Source organism: Hevea brasiliensis, chromosome 3, assembly GCF_030052815.1.
Source record: "Hevea brasiliensis isolate MT/VB/25A 57/8 chromosome 3, ASM3005281v1, whole genome shotgun sequence".
NCBI classification, from domain to species: domain Eukaryota; kingdom Viridiplantae; phylum Streptophyta; class Magnoliopsida; order Malpighiales; family Euphorbiaceae; genus Hevea; species Hevea brasiliensis.
In genome coordinates this window covers 3,437,099-3,458,557 of record NC_079495.1, presented here as the reverse complement: position 1 = coordinate 3,458,557, position 21,459 = coordinate 3,437,099, and the positions used below count along the sequence as shown (strand labels likewise).

The 21,459-nt window shown below is 32.7% G+C and overlaps 3 protein-coding genes across 5 annotated transcripts; all 3 read left to right on the top strand.

The window, feature by feature from the left end:
* The first annotated feature begins 476 nt into the window (after positions 1 to 476).
* Positions 477 to 9,463, top strand: LOC110648137 (ABC transporter G family member 39). Its single transcript, XM_021802261.2, has 20 exons — positions 477 to 1,223; positions 1,364 to 1,484; positions 1,880 to 1,968; positions 2,180 to 2,264; positions 2,340 to 2,630; positions 2,727 to 2,817; positions 3,240 to 4,140; positions 4,478 to 4,638; positions 4,947 to 5,050; positions 5,191 to 5,356; positions 5,448 to 5,528; positions 5,960 to 6,093; positions 6,588 to 6,920; positions 7,009 to 7,299; positions 7,396 to 7,479; positions 7,695 to 7,828; positions 7,922 to 8,149; positions 8,359 to 8,530; positions 8,737 to 8,991; positions 9,122 to 9,463. The coding sequence occupies exons 1-20, from the start codon at positions 874 to 876 to the stop codon at positions 9,389 to 9,391; spliced, it is 4,341 nt and encodes a 1,446-aa protein (XP_021657953.2). The 5' UTR covers positions 477 to 873; the 3' UTR covers positions 9,392 to 9,463.
* Positions 9,464 to 9,878: 415 nt separating this feature from the next.
* On the top strand, positions 9,879 to 13,472 carry LOC110648139 (tyrosine-protein phosphatase RLPH2). Of its 3 annotated transcripts, none has more exons than XM_021802262.2 (4): positions 9,879 to 10,514; positions 11,039 to 11,106; positions 11,344 to 11,523; positions 12,131 to 13,472. In XM_021802262.2, exons 1-4 carry the CDS (start codon positions 9,983 to 9,985, stop codon positions 12,326 to 12,328), a joined length of 978 nt encoding a protein of 325 aa, XP_021657954.2. In that variant the 5' UTR covers positions 9,879 to 9,982; the 3' UTR covers positions 12,329 to 13,472. The 3 variants fall into 3 exon arrangements, with proteins under 3 accessions (XP_021657954.2, XP_057999602.1, XP_021657955.2); XM_058143619.1 differs by having other exon boundaries at positions 9,881 to 10,514; positions 12,166 to 13,472; XM_021802263.2 differs by lacking the exon at positions 12,131 to 13,472 and adding an exon at positions 11,671 to 12,010 and having other exon boundaries at positions 9,883 to 10,514.
* A 2,520-nt stretch (positions 13,473 to 15,992) lies between these two features.
* LOC110648140 (tyrosine-protein phosphatase RLPH2) lies at positions 15,993 to 18,132 on the top strand. Its single transcript, XM_021802265.2, has 4 exons — positions 15,993 to 16,625; positions 17,114 to 17,181; positions 17,332 to 17,511; positions 17,672 to 18,132. The coding sequence occupies exons 1-4, from the start codon at positions 16,088 to 16,090 to the stop codon at positions 17,840 to 17,842; spliced, it is 957 nt and encodes a 318-aa protein (XP_021657957.2). The 5' UTR covers positions 15,993 to 16,087; the 3' UTR covers positions 17,843 to 18,132.
* Positions 18,133 to 21,459: the final 3,327 nt, after the last annotated feature.

The following is a 21,459-nucleotide window of genomic DNA, read 5'->3' as shown; positions in this document are numbered from 1 at the left end:
GTAACGAAAGAAAGTGATGGATCATTCAATGATTCATTTCATTGAGCGTCATATTTAATTTAATAATAAAATAAGTGATCTTAAATTTTAAATTTATAGAGACTATAACTATTATATCTAAAAAGTTATTTTTTTACAATTAAAAAAAATAAAAATAAGATTATCAATAATTAAATTAAATATTTATATATAAATTTATATGTTATATATATATTTTTTAATTAATATTTTATAAAATTCGATATAAATATTTATCGTTACAATTTCAATGTTTCACATTAAATGCTCCCTTCTAAAAATATTCCGTACAACTCTTACAGGATGAGGCTGCGGCCGCTGCTGCCACTTGTACAGGTCATGAATAGTAAAAAATCTAACTGTGAGTGAACCGGAAATAATAATGATAATAATAAATAAATAAATAAATAATTTCTTAAAGAGCATTAAACATACGTAACCAACTTTCACCTTCTTATCGAGAGACCCAGACGGCCACCAAACCATGAAATCTCAGTTTTCTTGCTTTCCATATTCAAAGTTTTAAAGAGCTTGTCGCACTCTCTTCTCCACGTTCACAAATTTTATTTTACTCTCTTCTCCTTCTCTTATCTGCTTCTCGTTTCGCTTCGCTTTGCTTTTGACTCACATTAATATCATATAACGTGGAGAGTCGCATCGTGCTTTCCTTGCCTTGCGCCGGTGGCCGTCGCCGAGAAGACATGTTAAGGTCTCGTCGAGTTTTGTTCGGATCGTGAGTCATTCTGTTTAGCCTCCAAACATGAAGAGTGATGTTAAGTAGTTCAGACTTGACGGATTTAGCGAGCTAGTTTTACCAAAAAAAAAAAAGGAAGGAAATAGACTGTGGCACCAGCAATGGCGTCGGCTATAGCTGGAGATGATTTGGCCAGATCATCGACAGGAAGCAGGCGGAGCTTTGGCAGCCGCCGGAGCTGGACTCAGCCGGACGTTTTTAACCAGAGTATGAGGCGGGAAGAGGACGAGGAGGAGCTCCGATGGGCCGCCATCGAGAGGTTGCCGTCATTTGAGCGGATGAGGAAGGGGATGCTGAGACAGGTGCTTGATAATGGAAAAGTTATTCAAAGTGAGGTGGATGTAAGGAATCTTAGAATGCAGGATAAGAAACAGTTGATGGAGAGCATATTCAAGGATGCTGAGGATGATAGCGAGAAGTTTCTTACGAGACTTAGGGACAGAATTGATAGGTCAGTTTTTCTTTTGGTACAATTGATGGGTCAGTTTTTAATATATTTTTATATATTTTTCCTTTTTTATTTAAAAAAAAAGCTTGAAAGTCGAATTTGTGTATTTTGAGAATTTTTATTTTGCTTAATGGTTGTTTCAGGGTCAGGATTCAGATCCCAAAGGTTGAAGTCCGGTTTGAGCACTTATCAGTGGAAGGAGAAGTGCATATAGGGAGCAGAGCTCTTCCTACTCTGCTTAATGCTACTCTAAACACAATAGAGGTGCTTTTCTTTTCAATTTTTATTTTTCGTTTTGATTTGTACTTTTATATGACCCTTTTTATATGCTGTTGAAGAAAAAAAAAAAAGGAAAAATTAAGCTTTAGGTTTGTCAGAATTGTGAATTTTTAATGATATTTAGGACTATTTTTTTTAAAATTATTTAGTTTTTTTTTATTTTTTATTTTAGTGAAGATGTTTTTTCTAAAAATATCTAAATTTGATTTTTTTTTTTCTGGATGGTGAATTTTATTGTTTTCAATAAGTTCGTCATGGGTATCAAATGATCCTGCAGTTAACATGTTGATTAATTTGATACAACATTTAATCATTTGAAATTATTGAGTTTAAATGGTCATTGATTCTGTTTATCTATTTTTATTTCTCATCTACAATAGAACATTTTTCGATTGATTCGACTTGCTCCATCAAAGAAGAGAAAAATCCAAATTCTTCAAGATATCAGTGGAATTGCCAGACCATCGAGGTATCTTTAGGACACTATGCATATTTTCTAGTTCACATTTTTTCAAGACTGAAAAATATTGATTTTAATCATGTTTGCATGTTAATTGATTGAAAATGTTGATTTTTTTTTGTCTATTTGTATGAAAAGGGTAGCTTTTTTCTTTTTTTTTTTTTTTTAAATTCTTATAGAAGCCTTTGCTTTAATTATTGCTCAATGTGGTAATTTTCAGGATGACCCTGCTACTTGGTCCTCCAGGTGCAGGGAAAACAACATTGTTGCAGGCACTTGCTGGAAAACTTGATACGGATCTAAGGGTACATCTCCTGTTTGCATGACCGGTTATATTTGCATTGTAAATTTATTTGATATCTGGATAATTTTGTGAACAGAAAACTGGGAAAATCACCTATTGTGGTCACGAATTGCATGAGTTTGTTCCTCAGAGAACTTGTGCTTATATTAGTCAACATGATCTTCACAATGGAGAGATGACAGTGAGAGAAACATTTGATTTCTCTGGACGCTGCTTGGGTGTGGGCACAAGATATGAAATGCTGGTAGAACTTTCGAGAAGAGAGAAGGATGCAGGAATTAAGCCAGATCCTGAGATTGATGCATTCATGAAAGCCACAGCAGTGTCAGGCCAAAAAACTAGTTTGGTTACTGATTACGTTCTCAAGGTTTGTTTTCTGCATTTCATGTTGGTGCATCCATCTCCTTTTTCTTATCCTTTTATGCTGAGCTTCAAAGACTAATTCCTCTTGAATCTCCAATAGATACTTGGATTGGATATTTGTGCGGATATTATTGTTGGGAATGAGATGCGTAGAGGTATTTCTGGGGGAGAAAAGAAGCGTGTGACCACTGGTATGTTTTTATCAGAAAAGGGTAATTAACGTGTGACAAATGGTATGTTTTTATCAGAAAAGGGTAATTAAGCATAGGAAATAAATCCTCCTCAAGTCTTCTGATGTGAATAATTATACTCGAGCAATACCGTTGTTGGTCTAATATAACCAGTTGCTGAGAAACAGAAGAAGCCAAACTATTATGATAACGATTGTTTTCAGTTAGTTGTTGTTATCACTCCTTTCGCCTGTTTATTTCTTTCTGGACAAATGTCTTGCTAAATGTCAATGTTACTGGTTATCTATGCTAGAACTCGTCTAACACTTCTGAAACTTTTTTCTTGGCCTTCTGTTCTTTTGACTTGCCATCATTTTAATGGCGTTTCTTACAGTTTTTGGCAGCTTGAGAACCATTCTAATAGTTGCTATGTGAACTTACAGGAGAAATGCTGGTGGGTCCAGCAAAGGTCCTTTTAATGGATGAAATATCAACAGGATTGGACAGTTCCACCACTTTTCAGATATGTAGGTTCATGAGGCAAATGGTTCATATTATGGATATAACCATGATCATTTCTCTCCTGCAGCCAGCACCGGAGACCTTTGAACTCTTTGATGATATTATCCTACTTTCAGAAGGTCAGATTGTCTATCAAGGTCCACGTGAAAATGTCCTTGAATTCTTTGAATACATGGGTTTCAAGTGCCCTGAAAGGAAAGGAGTTGCTGACTTTCTGCAAGAAGTAACTTCCAAGAAGGACCAAGAACAATATTGGAACAAAAAGGATCAACCTTATAGATTTATCTCAGTTCCTGAATTTGTGCAGGGCTTCGGCTCTTTCCGCATTGGCCAACAACTTGCATCAGATCTTAGCGTTCCTTATGATAAATCAAGAGCTCATCGTGCTGCACTGGTAACGGACAAGTTTGGCATTTCATATTGGGAACTGTTCAGAGCATGCTTCTCAAGAGAGTGGCTGCTGATGAAGCGAAACTCCTTTGTGTATATATTCAAAACAACCCAGATAACAATCATGTCAGTAATTGGTTTTACAGTGTTCCTGAGGACAAAAATGGAAGTGGGTACTGTTGCAGATGGACAAAAATTCTTTGGAGCGATGTTTTTCAGCCTAATCAATGTAATGTTTAATGGGATGGCAGAACTTGCATTGACAGTTTTCAGGCTTCCTGTCTTCTTCAAACAGAGGGACTTCTTGTTCTATCCTGCATGGGCCTTTGGCTTACCTATATGGGTCCTTAGAATGCCCTTATCATTCCTGGAATCAGCGATATGGATTGTACTAACATACTATACAATTGGTTTTGCTCCTGGTGCTAGAAGGTAAATGTTCTCGAAGGTTTCAAACTTTCTAGCTGCTTTTGTGAATTGTTTGTCCACTGCTTATATATATATATATATAATTTTTTTTATTAATAAGATATTTTTATTCTATTTGTTCTCAAAGGTTTCAAACTTTCTAGCTGCTTTTGTGAATTGTTTGTCCACTGCTTAGGTTGGCAACTTGTTTCCTTTCTCTTTTGCGGCTTCGGTGGACAACTCATTTATATGTTGAACTTCCAATTTACATTTTTCTGCTCTGGATTTAAAGATGACTGAAATTCAGTCTCTCTTAATGTTGCTATAACTTTTGGCAACAACATTTTCATTATTTCTTCAGATTCTTCAGACAGTTCCTGGCATTTTTTGGTATACATCAGATGGCTCTTTCCCTCTTTCGTTTCATTGCTGCGATTGGAAGAACACAAGTTGTGGCAAACACACTTGGTAGCTTCACCTTGCTTTTGGTTTTCGTGCTTGGAGGATTCATTGTTGCCAAAAGTAAGTAGTTGACTACTCATCAATATTGAACTTTATGGTTAAATCAAGGCATTAATATAAAAACCTGACATTCCTAATGATCGGTGACCAAAGCATCCCTCACTTGTGGGCTCAGTTGATGAACGCAGACTTACCTTGTTTTGCAGAGAGAATATTTTCGTGGCTTTTGCCCGTAACACAAATGGAGTAACTTTATGGTTACACCAAAGCCACCCTCAATTAATGATGATACTAATTTAACAAAAATTGTGCATCTTTGAGATCTTTGTAAATCAATGATATTGTATCTCTCTTCGTTATGATTGCAGATGATATTGCACCCTGGATGATTTGGGGCTATTATGCTTCTCCTATGATGTATGGACAGAATGCCGTTGTCATGAATGAATTCCTAGATAAAAGATGGAGCGCAGTATGATTTCTTCACACTTTGATTGCCTTTAATATATATTCTTGTTCAATTAAGGAAAGGCACATTCATATGCAACCCAAATTCTAGTTAGATGACGATTAATTTTTTGTTATATGTTGCTAATTGTTGCCTAATGCCAGCCCAATCCAGATCCCAGGATTGATGCACCTACAGTTGGTAAAGTCCTTTTGAAGTCTAGAGGCTTTTTTACTGATGACTACTGGTTTTGGATTTGCATTGGAGCACTATTTGCGTTTTCGCTTCTGTACAACATTTTATTTATTGCCGCATTGAGTTACTTAAATCGTAAGTCAGCTCATACCTATTCAAAGGTTTTTTGTATGAAAATGAAATAAGGTTGAGAAACCTCAAATTCGGAAATTCAATTTAATTTCAGCACTGAGCGATTCAAAAACTGTCATTATTATCGATGAAGATAACAAGGAGAAGTCACAAACTGGAAAACATCGGACAGAAGGTTAAGTCTTTATTTAAACCTCTTCTATTTTGCAGCATCCTTCAACCCCTTTTTCGTCCTTCTCATATAACATGATTGCTGAATATGTTCACACTGGCACAATTCACGAACGCTAAAATATCCGTGCTTGAGCTTAAGTTATAATTACACAAGACCCATATCAACAGGATATCATAAACTTCTTCCAGCCACATGTCCATGATCTTTGGCTTTTATTAAATTATGCAAAATGGAATAAGGAACTAGCATATATCACCCAAAACCCTAAGAACCCTAACCCTGTACTCTAGACCCTAAATCCTAAACATATAAACATATTGGTGTGTATGTGAAGAAAATCTTCCAAATTATCACAACATATCCTAATGAACAAGTTTATATGTTAGCATTAGAAAGAGATTCATGCCTAAAGTTTTAATGAAAAATTACAGGTATTGATATGGCAGCTAGAAATTCTTCAGGCGTTGGTGCTGTCGGTAGTTCATCCAGAAGAGGAATGGTTTTGCCCTTCCAGCCCCTATCACTTGCTTTCAACCATGTTAACTACTATGTGGATATGCCTACTGTAAGTCAATCCTTTTCAAATGTGTTATTCCCTGATGTTTGCATATAACTTTTTGTTTCAGAACAGTTTTCCTTATTTCATCAGGAAACATATCTATCAGCTTTTACTATCAATGTTGAGCAGTTGTGTGCATTATTTGAAATACAGTCTCACATAAGATAATGTTTTATTTTTATTACGTACACACATTATATATAGGATTTTGTTTTCCTGTCCTAATACACTTTTTGCTCTAAAAATCTCATGATAGATTGGGAGGTCCCAGAGGCTGTTTCCAAATCACACTTGTTGTGTTCTCATGTGTATGATTTTTCTTTTCCTATTTCTATTGGAGCAAGTGGAAGTGTTCTTTGTGTTTGAATGAGTTGAATAGCTCAGAACTGCTTCAAAGTTAGAAACAAATTAAGTTTTGTTTACATTCTTAAGCATCAGGGGCCAAATAGTTGTCATTCTTCTGAGCAAACATTTAGATGAAAGTTTCTTTTACCTAACAGGAAATGAAGAATGAAGGAGTTCAAGAGAAGCGACTTCAATTGCTACGAGATGCTAGTGGTGCCTTCAGACCAGGTATATTAACAGCACTAGTGGGTGTGAGTGGTGCTGGGAAGACTACGTTGATGGATGTCTTAGCTGGAAGAAAGACAAGTGGGTACATTGAAGGAAGTATTACCATCGCTGGTTACCCAAAGAACCAAGCAACATTTGCTCGTGTCAGTGGTTATTGTGAACAAAATGACATTCATTCACCACATGTTACTGTTTACGAATCTCTCTTATATTCTGCCTGGCTTCGCCTTTCTAAAGATGTAGAAACAAAAACAAGAAAGGCATGCAACATCTCCTAACATTTAATTCTAAATTAATTAATTCTACCATTGAAATAGTTGTCTAATGAGTCCAATGTAATTTATATAGATGTTCGTCGAAGAAGTTGTGGAGTTAGTTGAGCTAAATCCGATAAGAGATGCTCTAGTTGGACTTCCAGGAGTAGATGGTCTATCAACAGAACAAAGGAAGAGGTTGACAATAGCTGTAGAGTTGGTTGCTAATCCCTCCATCATCTTCATGGATGAGCCAACTTCTGGCCTTGATGCCAGAGCTGCTGCCATTGTTATGCGTACTGTGAGAAACACTGTGGATACAGGGAGAACTGTTGTATGCACAATTCACCAGCCAAGCATTGACATTTTTGAGGCTTTTGATGAGGTATATATCAATTTCTTAAATTTTCTTCTTGTTTGCTAATGTTTATGCATCTGTGTCTATTTTTAAGGCATTCCCACTATATTTTGCTGCTTGCAGCTAGTTTTGATGAAAAGAGGTGGTCAAATCATTTATGCTGGACCCCTTGGCCACCATTCTAACAAGCTCATAGAATATTTCGAGGTGAGTTTATCCCTTTCTTTGTTTTCATCTTTAATTTCATTTAGCATCAAAGAGTGGAGTTAGTGTATTGACTAATGTATTTACAAGTAATCATTACCTCTGCATTTGCAGATCTTGATCAATTCATGGCTTTGAAACCAACAATCATATAGGCTAGCTAGTTTTCCGCTTCAAAGATTTGCAGTATATTGACTGATATTCATAACTTGATACAGGCTGTCCCTGGAGTTCCTAAGATCAAGGATGGATATAACCCTGCAACATGGATGCTTGATATCAGTACTTCTTCAATCGAGACACAACTGAACGTGGATTTTGCGGAAATTTATGTCAACTCCTCGCTCTATCAGTAAGCCTGATATAACACCTTAATTTTTTTAGAGTAAATGGCTAAAAATGTTTAATTTTATTTATTTCTTGTCTGTTCTTGGAACACTTTTAGGAGGAATCAGGATCTTATCAAAGAACTTAGCACTCCAGTGCCAGGCTCAAAGGATCTCTACTTCCCATCCAAATACTCACAACCTTTCCTTGTTCAGTGCCAGGCATGTTTTTGGAAACAACATTGGTCTTACTGGAGAAACCCTCGATATAATGCCATCCGTTTCTTCCTGACAATAGTCATAGGGGTTCTGTTTGGTCTCATCTTTTGGAACGAAGGGCAAAAGACGTAAGCCTTTAATTCTTCTTTATGTCATTTTAGAATTGCCATTGCACATTAAAGTGTGTTTTAAATGTTCCTACATATTTGGAAAATTATTACCCCATACAAGTATAGAGTGGAAGTGGCTCTGTATCTTTTTAAAAGAAAAAAGAATCATTTAAGAAATTGCTCAATTGTAGTGCCATAAGATTAAGTGAAAATTTTTCTGTTGACAGTACCAAACAACAGGATCTAATGAATCTTTTGGGAGCCATGTATACTGCAATATTTTTCCTTGGTGCAACCAATACTTCTTCAGTGCAACCCATTGTTGCAATTGAAAGAACAGTTTTCTACCGTGAAAGAGCAGCTGGAATGTATTCCGCACTGCCTTACGCATTGGCTCAGGTAAAATAAATCTCTCTTTCTACTTACTATGGTACTTAAACTGAAAATGATTGAAGAACTTTTAGTGAAGCACAGTTGTAAAGAAAGTTATTGGAAACTTTTGTTCAAGTGTCCAAAAAATTTTATAAAGACCTAATCATATTTTTAACATATGCAATGTTTAACTATCAACCATTTGTATAAGAAACAAACTTCTATTCCTGCAGGTGGCAATAGAGGCAATTTATGTTACAATTCAATCAATCATCTACGGTTTTATCCTTTATACCATGATTGGCTTCGAGTGGAAGGCTGGAAAGTTCTTTTGGTTCATCTACTTCATAACAACGGGCTTCATTTACTTCACATTGTATGGGATGATGGTTGTTGCATTGACTCCGAATCACCAAATTGCGGCTATTGTCATGTCCTTCTTCTTATCTTTCTGGAACTTGTTCTCTGGTTTTCTCATTCCCAGGATTGTAAGTGATGCCTTACATTGTATTTCCAATTTTCATACTCCCAATGTTTATTTCTTTCTCATTCCATTTCCAGTACATTGAACTGTTAATTTGCTCAAGAAAACTCACATAATTTTCTAATTTCTGACAGCAAATACCTATATGGTGGAGATGGTACTACTGGGCTACTCCAGTTGCCTGGACAATATATGGGCTTGTGGCATCTCAAGTGGGTGACAAGAATGTTCTTCTGGAAATACCTGGGGCTGGTAATGTACCCTTGAAGGTATATCTAAAAGAAAGCTTGGGCTTTGATCATAAGTTCCTTCCAGCTGTTGCTGTGGCTCATATTGGCTGGGTTCTCGTCTTTTTCTTTGTGTTCGCATATGGCATCAAGTTCATTAACTTCCAAAGGAGATAAGATAAAATAGCTTCTGCACTAAATGGACTAGTCTTGGTTCTTCAAATAAAATAATCATTTTTTTTCTTTTCACATTTATCCACTTTTAATTTCACAAGAGCTATGTTATTTCTTTAGTTGTAAACCTGCAATTGCTAATTGTATATAAAATATAGCCTCAAGAATCACATATTCCTTACAAAAAAGAATTTAGATTTTCTGCATTTCTCCCTTATATTTACCCTATTAAGTACAACAAATGGGTTCTGATGTTCAATTTTCCATGTTTGTAAAACGTTTCAATGCAAGGGTTCCCAAATCCCAATCGCTTGGTAGAATGGGGCGGTGTCAAATGTATTTTATGATTTGTCAAATAAATAATAACATATAATTGAAAAAATAATGATATTAATTTAATTAAATTATTTTATAATAATATAATTTTATAAAATTATATATATTTTTATATATGACGTAATAAAATAATAATGATAAATTATTAAAATCTAATCGTCTTCCAGGTTCCAACCATGACCACCAACAGCCTCTGCCGCCCTCTGTTGTCAGTTAATTGTCTTCCTCCACAGAAACTAAACCTATATATGCATAGAAATGGCAGACCCAAACTCCACCAGCAGTATCACCGCCAAACCCAGAGTCGTGATATGCATAGGTGACATCCATGGCTACTTCGCCAAGCTCCAAAACCTCTGGTCCAATCTCCAAACCGTAATCAACCCAGAAGATTTTAGCTCCGCTTTGGTCATCTTTCTGGGTGATTACTGTGACAGAGGTCCAGATACCAAGAAAGTCGTAGATTTCTTGATTGATTTGCCCTTGGCCTATCCAAATCAAAAACATGTGTTTCTCTCTGGCAATCACGACCTTGCTTTTGCGGCTTTTTTGGGGGTTTTGCCGGAGCCCGACGGAGTGTCGTTTAAGGAGGGATGGAAGGAGTACGAACAGAACGAGGAGCGAGAAGGTTGGTATAAGGGACTTGGGTACGAGAATATGTTTCTGCAGGGGAGGATGTGGGCTGGGACTGTTAAAGTTCGGTTCGATGTTAAAGGGACAGAGTATAAGGTTTCTGTTTATGATGCTGGACCTACATTTGAGTCCTATGGAGTCCCTCATGGGTCTGCTGGTATGTGAGTGCTTTTGCTTGATTTCTGATGGTAAATTGAGTCTTCCAGTTATTATATGGGCAGTGGATTCTTGGGGTTTTTTGGATTTGTTATGGCAAATGGACTCTAGAGATTAGTTGGTGTGAATTTCAGCAATCAATTAGGAACTGTATATGTCTTTGGCTTTCTATATGAAGTAGGTTATTGTGTTTGAACGTGTGGTTTCTAGTTCATTATTTTATTGTTGGTCTCTTTTTTTTTTTTTTTTCAGGTGGAATTTGATGTTTGATGTATTAGTTTATTTCTTGGCTTATCAATTTTGATGTTAGAAAATTGTGTTCGAAACAGTTTTATTTCTTTTGTTTTTTTTTTCCAATTCAACTGTGTTTTAGTATGAAGTAGAAATAATAGACAATAACTGGTTCTTGTATAAAATTGGAATTATTTTCACTTGCCTTTTCAAAATTGAGATGGAATTTTTTGTAGTTAGTACTGTGCTTCTGTTGAGTTAAATTTTGTATTGAATGAATAATTTTTGCCTCAGATTTAATGCAGGCGGTTCCTGATGAGCACAAGAAGTTTCTGGCTGATATGGTTTGGGTCCATGAAGAGGCAAGGCTTGTTTCTTTTGATGTTTCTTATCTTCTAGAACTTTGTTCAATGATGAGCAAATGACTGCTGTTATGATATGATACAAATTGCAAAAGAGAAATAGAAACAATTGGTTTCTTTGTGTTCTCTGTGTTTCCTTGATCAGTGATTTCTAATTCTTCTGCGACTTCATTTGCATTCTACGAACAAATGCTGAAGAGTAGCTGGTGTTGGTAATATGCAATTTTTTTTTGGCAGGAAAATGTATGTATACAGAATGAAGGAGGAGTTAAACCCTGTAAATTGATTGCTGTGCATGCTGGTTTAGAGAATGGGAAAAATATTGAAGAACAGCTGAAACTTTTGAAGGCCAAGGACATCAGAGTGCCTAAGGTAGAGGCTCTTAGTGGGAGGAAAAATGTGTGGGATATCCCAAAGGTGATTGCTCCTTGCCTTCTGTTAAAACTCCTTTCTACTTTGAGACAATGCTTCTCTTCTGATAACTTTGGTGGCTTTAAATGTATATAATAGCCATCGTTCTAATGTGAAACTGAAGTGTAGATTTTGGTGTCTGATGCTTAACAGGAATTAACTGAGAAGCCAACTATCGTGGTTAGCGGTCATCATGGGAAACTTCATATTGAAGGTCTTAGGTTGATTATCGATGAAGGTGGTGGACTAGAGAACAATCCAGTGGCTGCTATTGTGCTTCCCTCAATGAAGCTTGTCCGTGATACGGACAAGTTCACAAAGTAACTTAAATTTTGTGGTAGATCATATAATAACAGTGTCTTCACTTGATACTTTCCAAAATTTGGCCAAGCATATTTATCCTTTCATGGAATTTAATCCATACTAATTCTGTGCTATTTTTATATAATTTATTTGATGAGTATGCAATAACTATGAACTCAGTTTGTTCCAATCTCCATATTGCTTCTTGCACTCATGTGATATTTGCAGAATGTATATCGTTTATGTTTTCTTCAAGAAGCTTCAATTTTTTTGTCTGTTTTGAATAAATATGGAAGCTTCTGGCCAACAGGTGAATTTCCATAAATCTACTATTTTCTTCAGCAGGCACATGCCTTTCCAAATGAAGCATAGAATTTTATCTTTGCTTAATATGAAGGAAATGAATCTGGGAGATAAATATCTTGGCTTACCTTCTTGGTGGGGACAATCTAAAGTTCAAGCTCTTGACTTTATTAAGGAGAAACTTATAGCTAAGACGCAATCCTAGAAGCAGATGTCGTTATCTCAAGCAGGCAGGGAGGTGCTCATCAAGTCAGTTTTAAGTGCTATACCTACAAATTCTATGGCTATTCTTAAGTAACCTAAGGGGTTCTTTCGCTAGTTGAACAATATCCTCTCTAATTTTTGGTGTGGGAGAAAGGATAAGGAGAAAAAAGTGTAGTGGATTAGTTGGAAAAAGGACTCTCTTCCTAAGGCTTGTGGTGGTTTGGGTTTTCGAGATATTTAGCTCTTCAATTTGGCTTGCTTAGCCAAGCAATGCTAGAGGCTCATTCACAACCTTAATTATACATGGGCTTGTGTTCTTAAGGGTTTGCATTTTCCTCATTGATCTTTCTTGCAAGCTTTAGGTACCCCCAGAAGAAGCTTATGGATTTGGCAAAGCCTTTTGGCCGGTGAAGATGTTATTAAAGAGGGTTACAGACACAATATTGGGGATGGCACTCAAACTCTTATTTGGTTTGATCCTTGGATTGCAAGCATTGAAGGCTTCAGGGTATCCTGACCCTTACAGTAGCCACTTCATGTTTATTTAGTGGTAGATCTAATCGATCATGATTTGTTGCAATGGAAAACTAATCTTATTGATATTATTTTTGATCCAGTTATTGCTACAGCAATCAAAGCTATTCCTATTACTCCTTTGGGAAACGAAGATTCTATTGTATGGCACTTTGATCATTCAGGTAATTATTCAGTTAAGTTTGGATATAGATTTCTATCTAATATCAGACTCTTTTGGTGTAATCATGCTAGGGCGACAAGCTTTGTGAGCCCTAACACTTATAAGCCTAATCCAGTTGGTTTTGGCTCTTCATCGTCATGGTGGTTAGCCGTTGTGAATGAATTCTGTGAGGACCAGCTGTGCTTTTGCTTTTTACCTATTTCTTGTTGGATCATTTGGAAAAAGAGGAACCTCGCTATGTTTGATCATATTGATCTGAATCCAGTAGCAGCTGCTGGACATATTTCCAATTCTTTCTTTGAGTTATCTAGATTGGTTACTAGGGGAGATCATAACACTTCCTCCTTGCATGATTTTACTATGAGTTCGATGTGGTCTCCTCCGCCAATTGGAACTCTTGAGCTGAATAGTGATGTGGCTTGAAGAGATGCTGCATCTTGTGCAACCATTGCTACCATTGCTGTTGTCCTTAGAAATCATGAAGGAAAACTTTTGGATGGTCAAGTATGTCTTACTCAGGTTGCTTCTTCTCTTGTGGGTGAGGCAAAAGCTCTTCTTCAAGCTTTACAGTTTGCTTGATCCCTTGGCGCAATTTCGATTATCTTTGAGATGGATTCTTCTTCTGTATTCGGAACAACGTCTAATTTGGATGATATTGGATGGTGGGAGATTAGAGCTATTTTGTGTTATCTATTAAATCTCTTCTTCTTCACTTCTATAATGTGTTGTTTTCCTTGGTCATGATAAGCACATTGTCTTCAAATTGGTTAGCTTCGATTCCTGACAAGCTTAGGTCTATTTTGTACTTTGATTCTTATTCGTTTGTTTAATGCACTATTTTGCAAGCAAAAAAAAGAATATACATAAAAAAGAGGCACTAACAAAACTGGGAAAAAGAAATCTTCTCCTTAACTTTTTGTCTTCGAAGTTAAGAGGCAAGGCAACAGAAGGGCAAAAAATTTTGTAATGGGTCCATTAGTGTTATTAAACTCAATCCGAATCGAGTTGGTTGGGTAAGTGATGATCATGAGTTCCTTCCAGTGGTTGGTGTGGCTCATATGGGCAGGGTTCTCGTCTTCTTCTTTGTGTTCGTATATGGAATCAAGTCCATTAACTTCCAAAGGAGATAAAGATAGACTAGCTTCAGCACTAAATGGACTCGTCTTGAGTCTTCAAATACAACAGGAAGTGACCATTTTTTACCTTTTTAAATTTATTCACTTTTAATTCCATGAGAGTTATATTATTTCTTCGGTTTATAACCTGCAATTGCTAATCTATATAAAGCTAGGAGGTGTTTTCAAATAAATGACACGTTGCATTTTCTTTGAAAAAATTATCATGTGTTACTTTATATAATTATTTTTTTTTATATTAATTATTATTTAATTTTTTTATTTCTCTTTTAATTATTATTATTATTATTATTTATTATACTATCTTAATATTTATGATTTAAATTATTATTTTCTTTAAAATTTAATTTTTTAAAAATTAAGATATTTTGTAATTAAATATAATATTTAAAAATATTCATATTATTTCATAAAAATTAATTATTAGTTAATTTTTTAATTTTCTTTTAATTATCATTATTATTTACAAAAATACCTTAACATTTATAATTTAAATTATTATTTTCTTCAAAATTTAATTTTTAAAAATTAAAACTTTTTATGATTAGATGTAACATTTAAAATTTATTTATATTATTTTTTTTATAAATTTATTTATAAAAAAAATATTATTTATCACATATTATCCTCTATGCTTAATAATAATAATAATAATAATAATAATAATAATAATAATAAATCATTAATGACCATCAATTTAAAGAAAATTGATTATTAATATATAATTTTATAATCAATAATAAATATTCATGTTTTTACTAATTATTATTTATTTTTTTTATTTCTCTTCTAATTATCATTGTTATTTATAATATTCTCTTAATATTTATTATTTAAATTATTATTTCCTTTAAAATTTAATTTTTAAAAATTAAGATATTTTATAATTATGTGTAATATTTAAAAATTATTTATATTATTTTATAAGTATTAATTATTATTTAATTTTTTTATTTCTCTTTTAATTATCATTATTATTTATAATTCTATTTTAACATTTATAATTTAAATTATTATTTTTTTAATTTTAATTTTTAAAAATTAAAATATTTTATAATTAAATATAATATTTAAAATTTATTTATATTATTTTTTTATAATATTATTTATATAAAAATATTATTTATCACATATTACGTCATCACGAGTTCCTTTCAGCTGTTGGCGTGGCTCATATGGGCTGGGTTCTCGTCTTCTTCTTTGTGTTCGGATATGGAATCAAGTTCATTAACTTCCAAACGAGATAAAGGTACCACTAAATGGATCAGTCTTGGGTCTTTAAATACAACAGAAAATAACCATTTTTTTCCTTTTCAGATTTATCCACTTTTAATTTCATAAGGGCTATGTTATTTTTTCAGTTATAAATCTACCATTACTAATTGTATATAAAAAAAAAAGCCTCAAGAGTCACATATTCCTTACAAAAAAGAATTTAGATCTTCTGCATTTATCCTCCTATTTACCCTATTAAGCATAGCAAATGGATTATGATGTCCAATTTTTCATGTTCGTATAACGTTTTAGAACTTATTTAATATTATTGTTAAAACTGTAAATGAGAAAATTATTTTTTTTAAATATATTAATTAAATAATAATAAAAAATTAATTTAAAATTAAATTTAATAAATTTTATTTATAATATAATATAATAATATAATTTTACACCCGTAAAAGCAATGCGTGGGTTCCCAATCTCAAATCGCCTGGTGGAATGGGGCGGTGTAAAATGTATTTATAATAATATAATTTTGTATAAATATATAATATAATTTAATTTTTAATATTTTTATATATGACGTGATAAAATAATAATAAATTATTAAAATCTAATTGTTTTCCAGGTTCCAGCCGTGACCGCCAGCAGCCACTGTTGTTAGCTAATCGTCTTCCTCCACAGAAACTAAAGCTATATATGCATAGAAATGGCAGACCCAAACTCCACCAGCAGTATCACCGCCAAACTCAGAGTCGTGATATGCATAGGTGACATCCATGGCTACTTCGCCAAGCTCCAAAACCTCTGGTCCAATCTCCAAACCGTAATCAACCCCGAAGATTTTGGCTCTGCTTTGATCATCTTTCTGGGTGATTACTGTGACCGAGGTCCAGATACCAAGAAAGTCATAGATTTCTTGATTGATTTGCCCTTGGCCTATCCAAATCAAAAGCATGTGTTTCTCTGTGGCAATCACGACCTTGCTTTTGCGGCTTTTTTGGGGGTTTTGCCGGAGCCCGGAAACGGGGTATCGTTTAAGGAGGGATGGAAGGAGTACGAACAGAACGAGGAGCGAGAAGGTTGGTATAAAGGACTTGGGTACGAGAATATGTATCTGCAGGGGAGGAGGTGGGCTGGGACTATTAAAGTTCGGTTCAATGCTGCTAAAGGGACTGAGTATAAGGGTTCTATTTATGATGCTGGACCCACATTTGAGTCCTATGGAGTCCCTCATGGGTCTGCTGGTATGTGAGTGCTTTTGCTTGATTTCTGATGGCAAATTGAATCTTTCAGTTATTATTATATGGGCAGTGGATTCTTGGGTTTTTTTTTGGATTTGTTATGGAAAATGGACTATAGAGATTAATTGGTGTGAATTTCAGCAATCAATTAGGGACTGTATTTGTCTTGGGCTTTCTATATGAAGTAGATTCTTGTGTTTGAACTTGTGGTTTCTAGTTCATTATTTTATTGTTGATCTTTTTTTCTGATGGAATTTGGTGTTTGATGTATTAGTTTATTTCTTGGTTTATCAATTTTGATTCTAGCATATTGTGTTCGAAGCTGTTTTATTTCCTTTTTTTCCCCTATTCAACAGTGTTTTAGTATGAAGTAGAAATAATAGACAATAGCTAGATCCTTCCTGTTCAAAATTGAGATGGAATTTTTTTTTAAATTAGTACTGTGCTTCTGTTGTGTTAAATTTTTTATTGAGTAATAATTTTTGCTGCAGATTTAATGCAGGTGGTTCCTGATGAGCACAAGAAGTTTCTGGCTGATATGGTTTGGGTCCATGAAGAGGCAAGGCTTGTTTCTTTTGATGTTTCTTATCTTCTAGAACTCTGTTCAATGATGAGCAAATGACTGCGGTTATGAAATGATATGAACTGCAAAAGAGAAATAGAAAAAATTGGTTGGTAATATGCAAATTTTTCTCTTTTTTGTTTGCAGGAAAATGTATGTATAGAGAATGAAGGAGGAGTTAAACCCTGTAAATTGATTGCTGTGCATGCTGGTTTAGAGAAAGGGAAAAATGTTGAAGAACAACTGAAACTTTTGAAGGCCAAGGATACCAGGGTGCCCAAGGTAGAGGCTCTCAGTGGGAGGAAAAATGTGTGGGATATCCCAAAGGTGATTGCTCGTTTCCTTCTGTTAAAACTGCTCTCTACTTTGAGACAATGTTACTCTTCTGAGATTTTAATCTGTGTACTTTGGTGGCGTTACATGTATATTATAGCCATCCTTCTGATGTGAAACTGAAGTGTAGATTTTGGTGTCTGATGCTTAACAGGAATTAACTGAGAAGCCAACTATCGTGGTTAGCGGTCATCATGGGAAACTTCATATTGAAGGTCTTAGGTTGATTATCGATGAAGGTGGTGGACTAGAGAACAATCCAGTGGCTGCTATTGTGCTTCCCTCAATGAAGCTTGTCCGTGATACAGACAAGTTCACAGAGTAATTTCAATTTTGTGGTAGATACTAGATTATATAATAACAGTTGCTTCACTTGATGCTTTCCAAAATTTAGCCAAGCATGTTTATCCATTCATGGAATTGAATCCATACTAGCTCTGTGCCATTTGTAAATAATTTATTTTAAGAACACACTTTGTTCCACTCTCTATATTGCTTCTTACACTCATGTGATATTTGCAGAATGTATATCATTTATGGTATTCACAGTTTCTAGTGTAAACTTTGCAATGTCTTTTAATAATTATTTTCTTTTCCATGTAGATTTTAGCAAAATTTGATTGCTTATTCAAGGCAAATATGCTATATAAAACTCTTGATAAGATCAACCAGAGTAGATCCTGTTGTTTGTTTCTGCGATTGTGCTTGAGTGGCAAACATGATTTTCTTTTTCTTTTTTTATTCCTTTTAAATCTATTTGGTTTTGATTGGGACTCAAACTCGAAATCTCACCATTGGAACCATTTTGGAGAACTTTTGCTATCATATTCTGAGAAGTTTAACCATTTTAGACTAAGTGCATTTTTATTTTTGGATTAAAGAAGGAGGCACGAAATTATTTAAAAATTAATTAATAATATATTATGCAAAGAAAATACAATCATCTGTATAAAATTTAAACTCTTAAGAAATAATCAAATATCCAAAAGTTTTTAGCATTCAAATTCATAGTCATAACCTAGAGATATTTATTGGATTTCCCATTAAAGTCTTCAATCCTTTCATCCTCATCCCTAAAATAAGATGCATTTCCATTAATATCTTCATTCAAATCAATTTCGAACATCTTTCAATGTTGGCCATGAAGTTAAACCTTTTTGCTCTTTGAGGGCAAAATGCTTTTGCTTCACTAAATGCGCTGCACTTTGCATATGTAAAAGCAATTTTTTTTTTTTTTAATTGAGGTGTTCAACAAAAACAAGTTGCTCTAGCTTGATATTATCAAGAATTACCTACTATTGCATAGAAGTAGGTGCATCTTCGAAGTATTTTTTCCTTTTAATATTTTTCTGTTGGAGCTTACCTCATTTCTTTTATCGGGCATAATAATGCGAATCGGGGGTTAACTCTTCTTTATTGTTCGTATATAACTCTAATAAGAACATCTTTCTCAAAATTGATAATTTAAAAAGAATTTTATTAAAATAAATTTCCTATCATTTGTATTATCCTTTACTTTCCAAATACGTACACATGAGAATCATTAAAAATAATTTTTTCTTACATTTTTTTTGCGCTTTTGACTACACTGGTATTTCTAATTATGACACGTGGAATTTTGCAAATGTGGTATGTTCTTTTTTTCTTGTTTAACTATTGGCATATTCTTTAGGTAAAACCTCTTGGTTTAGTATTATGGTCTTTTTGCCTCAAATTTTTATAACTCATTTCATATAATAATATATTATTATTTTTTATTAAAAAATAATTTATTTTTATATATTTATATATTTAAATAATATAATTTTAAAAAATAAACATATTGGTAAAATAATGTATAACACCTAATTATATTTTTTTAATAAATGAATTTATATTATATATTAAAAAAAAAAAATTCCTTCAGGAAAACTCGCTCGCCTCCCTCTCAATGAAAAAGTCCCGTCACCCCGAATTTTTGTTGGACAAAGACTGGAGAAGCGATCCTTGTGCAGCCGTTGTCATTCCCACTCTCAATTCTGCACTTTCCACTTCGGTCATTTCATAACCACCGCTCCTTAATATCTTGTTTGCTTTTGTGCGGCCTATCACAATTTAGCATTCCGGATTTTCTCTAAATTACATATTTAATTTTATTCTTTGTATTGCTTTTGAGTACTTATATCGTCTTAGATAGAAGATTTTTTCCCCCTTAAATGAATAGGTTTAAAGAATTTAATTTACTTAATTTTTTTATTTAAAAATTTTAAAATATTAAAATTTATTTTTTTAATTAAAAAATAAATTATTTTAAAAAGAAATAAATTCATATAAAAAATAACATAATTTTACTAGAATTCAATTCATTTAATAATTTTTTTTACTAAATATCTAAAATACTTATATTTAAATTATATTTATTTCTTTAAAAATAAAGATAAAATATGAAAATAAATACATTCATGTCACTTATTAATTATTTCAAACAATAGAATTCAAATTAATTATATGATTTTAAAAAAGTATTCCGAACAAATTAATTTTCTTAAAAATTCATTTCAATTAAACTCTTCTGATGAAAATCAAGATTTTTGTTTTCAAATAATTAATTAATAGATGGATTCATATGCCAATATTTTAGTAATGGCAAAATGAATGCATAATGATATTAGCTTTTTTCCCGCTCCTTCTCTAATATTCATCCCATCTAATTGAGGACTAGAATTTGTTAGAATTATTACATATATTTAAAATATGACAATTTAATAATATTTAAAAAATATATTAAAAAGATATTACATTCGTCTACTTTTATTTATCGTTTTTTAAAAGTTATTTTGTTTGAATGCATTAATTAATTTTTTTTAATTTTACTTTATTTTTTATTAAACATAATAATTATTATTATAATTTTCTATATTTCATTTTATCACATCTCTTTTCTCTCTTAATTAGGTGAAATAAAAAATAATTTAATTTTATTATAATTTAAATAATTTAATTATTTTTTAATCACCATATAAAAATCTTAAATGACATATAAAAATAAAATAATAATATTTTTTTTTCTATTTCTTTGTGAAAGATGGTAACAATATCTCCTAAATTACTCCCTCTATCCCCATCGTACTATATGATTTAGAAAAATTATTTTATCTCATTTTATTTATAATTTTAAAAAATTAAAAAATATGAATTATTTTTTTAAAATTTATTTTTATTTATTATTATTTTTTAATATATTTATCTCTTTTTAATATTTTTTTATATTTAAGGATATTTAAATCAATTATTAGTTTTTTTTTATAAAAATAATATTAATTATTTTTTAATTATTGTATAAAAAATCTTAAACAATTATTAAAATGAGACAGAAGAGCAAAAGTTAAATTGATTGCATGAAAACATTGCAAAAAGAGGCAGTCAAAATAATGGAGAAAAGGAACCTTTTCTTAATTTTTTATCCTCTAATTTAAAAGGCAAGGCAACAGAAGGCCAAAAAATTCTGTAGTGGGTCAATCCGAACCGAGTTGGTCGGGTAAGTGATGATTCGATTTCTAATTAGATAATAATTTTAATTGAATCAAATAAAAAAAATAAATAGTAAACAATTATTGATCCGTCGACTGTATCATCGGTTCCCGTTGATCCAATCAATTGAGTCATTGACAGCATCAATGAAAAGTGGACTGCATCGTATCTTAAATTTTATCCTTTATAAAATTAAATAAAATTTATAAAATAATTAGACGTATGCAAATCGACACAATAAAATAATAAATTTTATAAAATAATATATTTGTTTATTTTTATTTTTTAATATATGTTAAAATGATAATCATTTATAAAAATATTTTTGTCTACAACATATAAATATTAAAATTTAATTATTATTTTTTATATTTAATTTAAATAAAAAAATCATTTTGTCCCTAAAAAAATACTTTTCAGTGTTCAGTTTGT